The sequence below is a fragment of the Lepidochelys kempii genome, chromosome 3, assembly GCF_965140265.1.
Source record: "Lepidochelys kempii isolate rLepKem1 chromosome 3, rLepKem1.hap2, whole genome shotgun sequence".
Taxonomy (NCBI): domain Eukaryota; kingdom Metazoa; phylum Chordata; order Testudines; family Cheloniidae; genus Lepidochelys; species Lepidochelys kempii.
The window spans coordinates 170399450-170412845 of record NC_133258.1 but is presented as its reverse complement, the minus strand read 5'-3'; the positions used below and the strand labels follow the sequence as shown (position 1 = coordinate 170412845).

General features: G+C 43.8%; 1 protein-coding gene across 2 annotated transcripts in view; it reads left to right on the top strand.

The window, feature by feature from the left end:
* The first annotated feature begins 4709 nt into the window (after nt 1–4709).
* Nucleotides 4710–13396, top strand: part of KCNG3 (potassium voltage-gated channel modifier subfamily G member 3) — a 31836-nt gene continuing 23149 nt past the window's right edge. Inside the window, exon 1 of one of the 2 annotated variants that reach the window (XM_073339053.1) lies at nt 4710–5937. In XM_073339053.1, the coding sequence (XP_073195154.1) occupies nt 5318–5937 (620 nt within the window). In that variant the 5' untranslated portion in view covers nt 4710–5317. Of the gene's footprint in view, nt 5971–13396 lie in introns of both variants that reach the window. The other variant, XM_073339054.1, reaches the window with a different exon arrangement.

Here is a 13396-nt window from a genome sequence, read left to right as displayed (position 1 = left end):
AAGTTTGTAGAAAAGATTTCAAATATATTAAATACCTTCATGATGTATTAGTACAACAAGAACTGTGAAAGGAGGTGCTGTTATAAAACCTTACAAAATGCCTATTCAAAGCTCCTGGGAAGTGAATGCTACAAGTGCATACCCTCAGGAAATTAAGGTAATTCCATGATTTAACATCATATTGAATATTTCCAGAGCTAAATATGGTTTGCTGAATAAGTGAGAAATTCAACTGCCTGATTGAACAGGTTTTTTTCATTATGTTTTTTAGACCAATATCCTTAGTCAGTAGCACTGAAGATTCATTTTAAACCTATACTGTACCTATGATGAAAAGGATCAGTACCATTTACCAATTTTTATGCTGACCCACTTACATTGTCTGGCTTGCTTGCTTACTTGAATTAGTACCGTCCTTCAAACTAGCACAGCTGGAACTACACAATGCACAATTCTGTGTTGGACTTTGTTTTTTTTTTTAAATTAAATCTCTTGCTCCTCTTATTTTCCTGGATATCTCACTTACAGCCTCACAGTTCTCAGACTCTCTGCTGACTTTCCTGAAACTAACGAATTTCTTATATCTTCCAAGTTCTAATCTCCTTCTTTTCAAATCTCATGAAGTTGTCACTCATGAGATATAACCGAAGGGGATGCTCTCACTGAAATCTCTGGAAGTTTTGCCAGTGATGGCAGTGAGGAAAAGTCTGGACTCCCAGCACCAGATTCTGATCTGTTGTAAATCCAGAGTAACTCCACTGAAATCAGTCAAACTACTCTAGATTTACTACAGTGAAATTGATGGAAGTTACTACAGATTTATCTGGCTCCAAAATTCCAAAAATCAGATCACTTACTGGACAGTTACAGCTTCTATCTATTTGGTTACAGACTTGAATTATTGCATTACCTGCTGCTCCAGTTAAGACAGCTAATTAATTTACAACTGTACATTTGTTGATGATACTGGCTAGCAGAATCAAATGTACATTCTGTTGAAAAGAACTAAACTATTTAAAATAATTTATGGAAAGTGAAAAATACATTTTGGGCCCTTTTGCAGATTAAAGAAATTGCAGTTTTCAGATTAGTTTGCTTTCTAATATGCAGCAATATTGTCCTTATGGAGAATTCTGTATTAGGTGTCATATTAAAAAAAACTAATTTATTTTAAAATATCATCTCATGTCATCAAGTGATCCACTGAGGAAAGTGAAGTTTGATTCTTGTATTCCCAATCTCTAATCATCCTTCTGCTCCCACAATACATCTTGTTATAGAACCACGTTTTCTATGATATATTCTCTAGACTTCACATTCCTAGCCATTCCTCTGTACTCATGTCTTAAAGGCATATTATTTATATACTGCTCTATGAATTAGCAGATAAGGTGCTAAAGGGGTAAGACAATGTATTGAAGCAGCATTTAAAATTACAAAGTTAGAAATGACTGGGTAAGTCATTATCAACATGAATGTGCTAACTACTGTCATTTGCAGCTTTTGAAACTATTTTTTAACCAGGCCTTGAGCAATTGCTCCTGAAAGTGTGAAATACAGAGGCATGTACCTTAAAGCAAAGGTGAAGAAGGTTAGTACAAAGAAAAGGAGTACTTGTGGCACCTTAGAGACTAACCAATTTATTTGAGCATAAGCTTTTGTGGGCTAAAACCCACTTCATCAGACGCATGCAGTGGAAAATACAGTAGGAAGATATATACACAGATAATGAAAAAATGGTTGTTGCCGTACGAACTGTAAGGAGACTAATCAATTAAGGTGGGCTATTATCAGCAGGAGGGAAAAAAACCCTTTTTTAGTCATAATCAGGATGGCCCATTTCAAATCGTTGACAAGGTGTGAGTAACAGTAGGGAAAAAATTAGCATGGGGAAATAGTTTTTACTTTGTGTAATAACCCATCCACTCCCAGTCTTTATTCAAGCTTAATTTAATGGTGTCCTGTTTGCAAATTAATTCCAATTCAGCAGTTTCTCTGCGTCTGTTTTTGAAGGTTTTTTGTTGTTGGAGAATTGTGACTTTTAGGTCTGAAATCGAGTGACCAAAGAGATTGAAGTGTTCTCCGACTGGTTTTTGAATGTTATAATTCTTGACGTCTGATTTGTGTCCATTTATTCTTTTGCGTAGAGACTGTGGTTTGGCCAATGTACATGGCAGAGGGGCGTTGCTGGCACATGATGGCATATATCACATTGGTAGATGTGCAGGTGAACGAGCCTCTGATAGCATGGCTCATATGATTAGGCCCTGTGATGGTGTCCCTTGAATAGATATGTGGACACAGTTGGCAACGGGCTTTGTTGCAAGGACAGGTTCCTGGGTTAGTGTTTTTGTTTGGTTGCTCATGAGTATTTGCTTCAGGTTGGGGGGTGTCTGTAAGCGGGGACTGGCCTGTCTCCCAGGATCTGTGAGTAAGGGATTGTCCTTCAGGATAGGTTGTAAATCCTTGATGTGCTGGAGAGGTTTTAGTTGGGGGCTGAAGGTGACAGCTAGTGCCGTTCTGTTACTTTCTTTGTTGGGCCTGTCCTGGAGTAGGTAACTTCTGGATCAGTGTTTGTTTGTTTGTTTTTTCCTCCTCCTGCTGATAATAGATAAAAGGTTAGTACAGTGATTATTACTTATCAAATAAACTGCAAGCAAGAAACCTTTAACTAAAGTCAGCACTTGATAGTAAAAATCTTTCCAGATACATGAAAATATAAACTAGCGTTTGTTATCCCTGAAGAAATCTAGAAAATCAATTTATTGTGGGACAATACATTGATTTGTATGCTTGACTACTTTTTTTTTCGCTCCCTAAATTAACGGCGAAAAATGGCTTTTACTATGACCTCTAGTGGACATAGTGCAATCAAGCATAAAAGTGACTTACCTTACAGAAACAAGGTGGGTGAGGTAATATCTTTTATTGGTACAACTTCTGTTGGTGAGAGACAAGCTTTTGAGCTTACACAAAGCTCTTCTTCAGGTCTGGGAAACTTAATCAGTGTCACAACTGAATACAAGATATTACATAATTCTTCCCAGTAGTAATGTGCACATTTGATCTAATCTGTCGCCTATCATATTGCAGAAAGATGACAGAAACTGATTAAAATCAAGAGCATTTATTTCATGTTCTCACTGTCTTTGAAATATTTTGTTACTAAACTGTAGGACTATTCACTTCTTTTTTTAACCTTTATAGGTGTCCTACAAACATCAGCTGTCAAGGTAAACAGTAACAAAACAATTTAAATGTATTTATTTTTATGGGTTAGCAGCAGCAGTAAAAAGATGCAATAGTAAAACAATGGTGTATTTTGTCCTTGCTGTTCCCTTTAGAAGTACTGGCTTCTGCCCAGGTTTGGCATCAGTTCTGAAGAGAGATACTCACTTGCCCTTCCTCTTGGGCAGAAGGAGCCAAATTCGGTAATACCTGGTGTAAACTGAAGGAGACGGATAGAGTTATACTTTGGATGAGCTTATTCCAAGCTGCTTCAGATGCTGATGACTATGTGCCTCACTTAGAAAAAAATCAAGGGAGAGGAAAAATAACGACCTCCCCCAACCATTAAATCCCAAACCAAGAAACTCGGACAGGCTCATCATCATCGTGCTGTAACAATGTGTTAAAATTCTGTTCACAAGGACAAACTCATGCTGAACGCTGGGCAACTAAGTAAGGCATGTCTTAGTAAAAACAAACATTCTGTACTGGTATAAGAAACAACAAGGAAGAAAAATGAAGATAAATAAAATCAGCGCATAAATACTCTACTGAAGTGGCTATAAATAGAACAGCCAGAAAGAACTGACGCTCTTGCACAGTTTCCTACGTTATGCGTGTGGTGGGCCTGTAAGAGGACAGACAGAAGATAAGGAGGGGGAGGAATGTAAGCTCCTAACCCTGAAGTGCATCGGGCACCTTAAAAAGAACAAACATGTCAGAATTCAGAAAAAAATGAATCCAAAAGATTGGTGTTTTCCCCTACCCCATAACCTCAACGCTGTGTAGGTGTGAGCGCGCTCTGCCCACCTAATTCCCATCCCAGCGAGCTTTTAACAGCAGGCTCATCATCCCTAATATGAATGTAAAGCTACGATGAAAACAAAGAGCGCTGGTTCCCAGCTGGGTTAAACAAGCAGTGGGTAAGGTGGTGATCAAACGTTTCTGGGCCAGGGACTTTCAGTCACTTTGTTGGATACCGCCGGCTCTTTGCAGGCAACTTCTCCAACGTCTTTGTACGAAGAAAGCTGCCAGCAAACAAACGTGTTCTTGGTCTGAGTTTACAACCTCCCGCTCTCCGCAGGCTGCGGTGCAGAGTCCGACGGAGCCCAAGTCATCAGCTTTGCAAAAGTCACGGGCTCCCCCTAAAGCCACCCACTTCTGTTTTCCACCCTGCTCCGCTGCCTCAGGAAGAAGGCGAAAATGGGATGAAAGCTATTCGGGCCGAGTGCAAGTTCTGCTCGTGTGAAATATTAATGCGCCCGTGAAATGGAGCTTTTAGCCCACCGAAGCGCAGCCCTTTCGCAGGCAGGAGCCGGGGGGAATCCCAGCGGGGCTGGCGAGTAAATGACCAGTGATTCCCTGGGAGGCCTCAGTCCGGGGAGCCGAGCGGGGCGGGGCGGGGCTGGCCCAGAGGGCGGCAAAGGGAAGGAGAAGGAAAGCAGCCGCTGGGTGAAGCCCCCCCCAGAGCTGCCGCCAACCCCTGGCGGCGGGGGACGGAGGCAGAGGCGAGAGGCAGCTCCACTCCCTCGCTGTGCCAGGGAGGCAGGAGGAGGCGTGTCCCCTCCCCGCCGCCACTTCCCTGGCTCCGCGGAGCCTCTCTGTCTCCAGCTCGCCTCTCAGCAGACAGCGGGCGGCGGCAGCGGGGAGAGCGGAGGAGGCAGCGGAGCGGGGCTCTCCAACTTGGCGGGGCTTTCCCTTCCTCCCTGGCCCCGCGGCTGCACCATGCCCTCGGCGCCGCCTCCGCGGGCCGCCCGCAGCAGCAGCAGCACCACCACCACCCGGGCACAGGGAGCCCCGACGCCCGCAGCCGCGCCCAGCGGGCTCCCGGGCTCTTCCTCCGCGCCCCACTGAAGCGGCAGCTCCCAGCGCCGCGGCTTGCCTGGGTCTCCCGCCGCCCCGGGGCGCGGGCAGCCGCTGGCTCCGAGGGGGCGCACGCGCCTCTGGCCGCGCCCAGCCCCGGGGAGCCGAAGCGCAGGAGGGGCGCGGGGACCCTCCTCTCCCCGCCCGCGGGGGGCATCAGCCGGGGGCCCCGAGCCGAGGCCAGCAGCCGCCTCCTGCTCTCCCAACCCCCAGCCCCGCGCAAGCCATGAACTTTGGCCGGGGCCGCTCGGTGGTGTTGAACGTGGGGGGCACCCGCTACTCCTTCTCCCGCGAGGTGCTGAAGGACTTCCCGCTGCGGCGGGTGAGCCGGCTGCACGGCTGCCTCTCGGAGCAGGACGTGCTGGAGGTGTGCGACGACTACGACCGGGAGCGCAACGAGTTCTTCTTCGACCGCCACTCGGAGGCCTTCGGCTTCATCCTGCTCTACGTGCGGCACGGCCACCTGCGCTTCGCGCCGCACATGTGCGAGCTCTCCTTCTACAACGAGATGATCTACTGGGGGCTCGAGTGCTCGCACCTGGACTACTGCTGCCAGCGCCGCCTGGACGACCGCATGTCCGACACCTACACCTTCTACTCGGCCGACGAGCCCGGCGACGGCGGCGAGGACACGCGGCCCCCGGCCGAGCCCCCGCCCGCCGCCGAGGGCAGGAAGTGGCTGGAGAGGATGAGGCGGACTTTCGAGGAGCCCACCTCGTCCGTGGCCGCCCAGATCCTGGCCACGGTCTCCATCCTCTTCGTCATCGTGTCCATGGTGGTGCTGTGCGCCAGCACCCTGCCCGAGTGGCGGGCGGCGGAGAACCGCAGCGTGGAGGAGCACAGCAGGTACACAGCAGACTCAGTGAGGGAACCCTCCGGGTAGGACGAGTCACTTATTTTCCCACTGTCCAGTCCGGTGTGTCCAGTCCCGTGTGTCCTGCCGCTCATCCTGACAGTTAATGACTATCAATTATTGAGCACCCTGATACTCCACCTTCCACACAGCCAGCCCTGAAACTCCCCCGGGAGGGTAATGCCCTGCCCTGGTAGGGTTTGGATCGGAACCTCCTTGTCCTAGGCCCTGTGCTAACTCCCGCATAAAAAACCTCCTTACCCATGAGCTGACATTGTAATTAACAATTCCCTCATCTGTAAACTAGGCGGCTCTGAATTTCAATATTTATTTATTATAGTGGAAACCTCCTAAGTAACAAGGGGAACCTTGTAGCTATTCTTCCTCTAGACAGAGGGGGACAGATTCTAATCTCGGTTACACTGGAGTAAAATGGATCCTGCACCCCTTTTGCCCACCAATAATCATAACCCATAAGAATAATCCCTTTTAAGTCTGTGGGACTCTTTTATGAGTAAGGATTACTCAAGTGAGGAAAGGGTGTAGGATTGGTCCTCCTAAGTGGAGAAAAGCAAACTAAAACCCTAAATTTTAAGAAATAGATTTATTTTGCCCATTTTTGATTGTTTTAAAAAATTAAATGCAATATATATTCCATAAATATACTTACAAGGACCCAGTCCTCCAATATATACCGTACACAAATGCCCCGCTTCTGCCCGTTCTTAAGTATGTGAGTAACTTTACAGCCCTACATCCTGGCAGGACCAGATTCTATACATAGACTCATAGACATTAGAGATGGAGAAGGTCTGTTAGAGAAATGATTCTGTTCCCTTACAAGTGTATTATATAGTGTCCCAACAGATATTTAAATTGATGCCATACATTACATTTGATTTTAGCCAAAACACATTTAAAAACATTAAGGTTGTGAAATAAACAAAGATATACAAAATTAATATTGTGGCTTTCGGGTTCAATCCTGCAGGTCTTATAAATATGAGAATCTTTGATTCTGATCTCACACCAGTGTTGAACTGGTGTAACTCCATGGATGTCAGTTATTTCTGATTTAAACAAGTGGGAGAACGGACTCAAATGCACAGACTAAGTAAGAATTACTCATCTGAGGGAGTTTGACGTATACAAAAAAAAAAAAAATCTGTTCCTCTTTGCTGATGGGGGATATTTGTGTGCCAGCAGAAGTTTTCATCCTCCACAGTTCAGCCTATCCTGCTTTTCTCTATAGTTAAGTCATCTTGTCATTATGAAATCAGTCTGTTGCCATAGAATTAATTGGTATGTGATATATTCTGTGCTAATAGTCAAATTCATTCCTTGGAAGTATGTTCATGGTTTCCATTGACTTCGATATATGTGTGCAGCTCCAAGTTCACTGTAACTGGGCCAAAGACTTCACTGCAGGATCAAATGGGGATGGAGATGGACTGAGAGGGAGTTGACTCCTGTTTAGATACAAATACCATGGGTAAAAATGAAAAGATCTATAATTAAGCTTGATATATGTGAAAGTTTCTGGCGGTTTAAAAGCTCGCCTTTAAATTGTCCCTAATTATTTCAGATATGCCCAAAGAGTAGATACCTTGGGTGATTTTTATATAAACTTATGTAGATACCTAACAGATAGAAAAATATGTGCTGACACACCTAAGCACTATTGACTTTACTCACAATAATTCTTGATAGTGTGCAGGTCAACTGTAAAGTTATTGCACTTACCTAAATGAGTTTTTATTTACAGCTAAGCGTTACATGTTTTATACTTAACTTTTAAACAAAACTTAATACCCCTTCCACAAAAATGCATTTATATAACATTACTCACCAGGGTAACCTTGTCACATGTATAAGTATTTGCAGGAGTGAGCCCTAGATACTAATAACATACAATGTGGCCAGTACTTGGGGAAGAGAAGGAAAAAAAATACTGAAGAGTGCTCTGTAAATAATTGGAAAAAAGCAGTATCAATGGTAGGTTGAGAACTATTTGTGATGCCATATGGAATTGCAAAGAACTGGCCTACGGGATAGGGAATCAGGGTTGTGCTTCAACAATGCCTATGCTGCTCTTGCAGGAATCTTTACTATCTAGCCAATGATGTAACTTGGTTCATCTGAGATATAACTTTATTCATATATTATTGCTTCACAGATGTTAATAGTTTAACATTGAACACATTGCAAATGGGTGCATGTTCTTCCTCCGGTTGCCACCATACTTATAGGACACACTAGCTGAGGTGGCATAGCTCTTACATAGAGTGGCTGTCATAATTATGCACTTCAGTACTAAAAACATCAGGAGCTGGAAGAATGTGAGTTTATTTGCAGCTAGTGTAGATCATCATAGGCACGTTGACTTCAGTAAGCTTGTGACAGTTTACACCAGTTGAGAAGCTGACTCTGAGAGCCCAGTCCTGCAAACACATGAGTATTTGTTACTTATGTATTTCCAGGATCAGACCCCAGCACAGCTGTTATCTGGGTTTACTGCCTTTCTGCTTGCTTACCTTTGAATTTACTTGCTTTCACTGGTATAGTTACAATTTAACGTTATTTACATTTAGAGCCAGATTTTCAAAAGAGCTCAGCGCTAAAGTTTTCCCATGAAATCCAGTATTTTTTTGAATGTAGGTATCTGCTGTGTTTTTAGTCTCTAGTATGTTCATTAATAAAAACTATTGGCCTTTTATCAGTGTTCTTCCTCCTCTTAAAAAGAAAAAACACATAAAAAAATACAGTGTAACAAAAACTCCCATTAATTTCTTTGGTATGAGGGACAAAGTATTATATTTTTCTCACAGCACTGAGCTGGTGACTATATTTCAACAATAAATGGAGATGTTATTTAAATAATTCAGAAATAAGAATCTTTTCATCTTCTTAGTGTATGCACAATGTGCCTCGAGTGGCATGTGACAAAGATTCATCACCGTATGTGGTCCACTGGTTGGATCATCAGTATCCGGCATGCACCAGGGAAGCTAAAGGGGAGCACAACATCCCTCCCTCACCCCCCATTTTCATAATGCAAAAGATCAGATGACTGCAAAAGTCCTCAAGATTGGCATGTGAAAGTTAAGGTATATCACATGACTGGCATTTGGCACAACTTTTTTTTCCTCCTGGATTTCACAGTGAATCAATTGCCTCAACCTTTAAATTCCATCAGTAAAGTTTAAAAAAGGCTTAATTATTTTTAATACCTATTATAAATTACCTTTTCATTAGCTTCTAGGATTTTCTGAAATTCTACTGGACTTTTATGGATGAGTCTTGCAGTCCTTTTGCAGAAAAAAGTTCCCATTTCAGTTAGCTGAGGAAGGACCGCAGGAGTAAACCCATTGACACAGTTTTAGGACAAGCTTTAAACTCTTTCCAGTGTCTTAAGTGCACCCCTCAGGTGACAAGTGTTTCTTCCTATGATCCAGTCTCTGTTGGACTGGATCTTTGGGTGGCAATTCCCTGTTTTACAACTATTAACAACAGGCCCAACTGTGTTTTGGGGCCTATATAAGCCCTTTTCCTCTGGGGACCTGTGACCAGCAAACTGAGTAAACAAACTTCTAAACAAATCATTATTCATCCATCCAAAAGGTACATAGCACACAGAGCAAAGGGTAAAAACAACAGAGGTCTGTATATATAGTTCCCCTTACCTACACCTAATCTTTTCTTAGAAGTTTAGTAAATTCCTTTCAGCCCAGTTAGCTCTGTCTCTGGTATGGGAGAGAGCCTGTTTGCTGCAGTTTGTGTCTTTCTCAGAGCATTTCCATTTGTGTCTTCCCCTGGGCAACTACTGAGAACCCACCAACAGGTAAATTAAGGTGCATATGATGATATTTATAAAGTATATGCTTAATTATTTCACTCTCTACAACCATACGTTGTTAAGTGCATCACTTTGCACAGCACTCCTAAGGTCTAATTGAAAGGCCAACTGAAGTAAGTGGAAAGACTCTCATGGACTTTAACTGGGTTTGGATCAGGCCCCTAGTCTTTGGATATCTAGATTAATCAGGGAGGGAGGTAGTTTATCTCCTGGGATATTTCATTATATTCTGGGGGCTCTCTCTTAAAAAGAAGATGAACAAGATAGCTAACTACCAGAGTATTTAATGCTTTTTAAAAATAAATTAACACATACAATAATTGCAATTAATTTCAGTGCCCACTCATTTGTGTCAGAACCTTGCTATTCCCCTCCCAATTCTTTACCTGCACATTCCTTATATATTTATTATGTTTCATTTTAAAATGTGCCCATCCTGATGTAGGCATCTGTAAACTTTTTATAAAACCATCAGTTTAGAATCAATATTGTAAGAGAGAGACCCACTGTCACACATCAGTAGAAAAAACTATGATGGTTACATTTGTCCTGTATAAAGTAATTCTACAGTACAACAAAGAGATGCATTCTGTTTTCATTGGAAACCACAACGCTTCATTACGATTTTTCCCAGGCTATTTTTCAATTAAAAAAAAATAATTTATTTTTTGGAGAAGGTACCAGACTGGTCATCCCGGCAAGTGAATTGTTATCTGCAGAGCAAGTAAAGTATGGACAGAAGCTGGGCAAGCTTCCCCCAAACAGTCCTACCAATCAGCCTTGACCCCCTTCTGTAGGTAATACCACTAAGAATGATAGAGTAGTTCAGTCCACAGCCTATACAGTCCTCTGAATTTATGGAGACTGTTAGTAAGAGTGGTGTCTACTAGTGCCAACTGACACCAGTTTTGTGTACATGTTCAGATGTGAGTACCCATTCACAAGAAAAAGAACTGAGAGCAACAAACCTTTCACGTGGTCCTCTGAACAGCCATCAGATGATTATGAGTTTTGGTCATGACCATTTGGGTCAATATGTGACCCAGTAGTAAAAACATCTATATTCTATCAATCCCCTGGAGTCAGGTTCCCTTAAGTTAAAGCCATATCATATCCTCTCACTTCTGGGAGGGAGATAGAGGGCCTAGGAAACTCAGGGAGAGTCACGTAAGGGTCCTCTCTTAGGGAGAGGCATGCAGTATAAGAATTCCAAATCCTGCCGATCCCAGAGATTAGCAGGGAATGGGGCTTCTGGTTTGCAGTGAGGCTGCCCTCCATGGGGCTATTTCTAGGAATGAGGGAGTAGAAGTACAGAGCAGAAGTTATTACTGAAAACATTTCGCACAGCAATGTATTTTGTGACCTTGCTCTCCTCCTACCTGGTACATCCCACTCCTCAAGGGAGAAGAATTGTTCCAGGACTTCCACAGGCTGCTGTGGAGCAGACAGCAGCAGCCTCAGTCTCCCCTTCTGATGCTTTTGGTGATTTAAAGTCCTCCTCATAGACTCATAGATATTAAGGTCAAAAGGGGCCATTATGATCATCTAGTCTGACCTCCTGCACATTGCAGGCCACAGAATCTGACCACCCACTCCTGCAATAAACTTCTCACCTATGTCTGAGCTATTGAAGTTCTCAGATCATGGTTTAAAGACTTAAAGGTGCAGAGAATCCTCCAACAAGTAACCCGTGCCCCATGCTACAGAGGAAGGCGAAAAACCCCCAGGGCCTCTTCCAATTCTGCCCCGGAGGAAAATTCCTTCCCGACCCCAAATATGGCGATCAGCTGAAACCCTGAGCATGTGGGCAAGATTCACCAGCCAGATACCCAGGAAAGAATTCTCTGTAGTAACTCAGATCCCACCCCATCTAACATCCCATCCCAGGCCATTGGGCCTATTTACCATGAATAGTTAAAGATCAGTTAATTGCCAGAATCGTGTTATCCCATCATACCATCTCCTCCATAAACTTATCGAGTCTCCTCTTTGTTCCCCTGTGTCACACGGCAAATGGATATTTAGGGTCCTGAAAGTTTTTGATTTGTGGACCCATCTATAAACTGATCCTGTTATGACACTGAAATGAGAGCTGTGCAAAATCTTTTTGGGACTTCCTAAGCCTTTCCATTGCAGGTCATTTGGAGCCTGTCATAGACTCACCATCCTGGAGCACCTCCTCATGGCAAGACTCAGCATTGCAGCCCCTCTGTCTTACCCTCCTCCTCCAGGCTTCAGTGGTCTGTGCAGTGACTTGGCCCTCCACTAAGGTCACACTAAGAGTCCGACCCCTCCTAAGGTAACAGAATTCCATCTTGAAGGAATGAAAACTCTTCCACGTGTCCCAGACGCAGTCATCCACAGACTCTTTCCCCCTCTCCCCGACTCTGTACATCTCTTCTCACTCCCTTTCCTCCTAGGGCTTTCTCTCTGGAGGACCAATTTCTCTTAAACCACTGATCCTTGGGGTATCTTCCCTGGAGTCTCTCTTCTCCCAAGCTAGCTTCAGGAGTCTCCATTTCCCCAGCTGTCCTCTTCATTTAGGGACAGTCCCACAGCATAAGCTTTTTCTCACAGAGCAGAAACTCACACCTTCTCATATATGACTCCACTTCCTAGTGCCCTGCAGTCCCTCCTCTATATGAATGACCCAGTCTGGTTCTCCAGCTAGGTCTAATGCTCAATTACCTGTCTCCCGTCCAGGTGCCACAGAACTGACTAATTGAGCTTTCTGTCTCTCCTTAATCCTGCCTCTCCCAGTCCTGTTTGGAATGTACCCTATCACAGAGCCTTTACAACCTATTGTGCCAATTGGCCGTTGTGCATGCTCATTCTCAGAACTATTTTCCCAGGAAGAGATGCCCACCCCCACCCTTTTTCACATACTAAAATCATGGTTGAATGTGTAGAATGTAACCCCCAGTTAGTAAGTATGTATAACTTATGCTTTCCTAAGCAAGGTAAAACAAAAATAGCTGCTTTTCTAAACACCACCTATCAACAATTACCAGAGGGCATTTGTTCACGTTATAAAATAGATCTCTGCAAAATTTCAGTTAAAAAAACTTGAGCTGTATTTGAATCTCCGGAGCCCAGAAAATACGTTTGAAACCACTAGTGTTTAGTTTCCTACCTTCACAGAACTTCAGAACACCAAACACATTTGTTTCCAACATTTAATAAAAAAGAAGAGGAGCTCCTTGCCAGGCTGAGATCCAGTTTGTCGTGTTTTAGCCTCAAACACCATTTTATAGCTACATTCTAAACTCCTTTATATATAGAGCACTGTGACTAGGTAATGGAACTACATACATCAATTTAAATATAGGGACATGAATGCCTCTGCTATAACTGACTTGTCCGATGAGACATTCATACAAAGGTACATTCAGACTGGGACAGATTGTAGCTAGCCCTGTGTGCGGGTGCACCAGAGAACGAGAGGGTGCCGGGATCTGACATGTCCCCTTACTTCCTCACATAGGCTGGCCATAATGGGCATTGGCAAGATCTACTCAGGACTAGGTGCTGCAAACTTCTACAAAGTGGGTAGGAAGGGATGGTGAAGAGCTAGTGTTTCCCCATCCCCAGCAGCA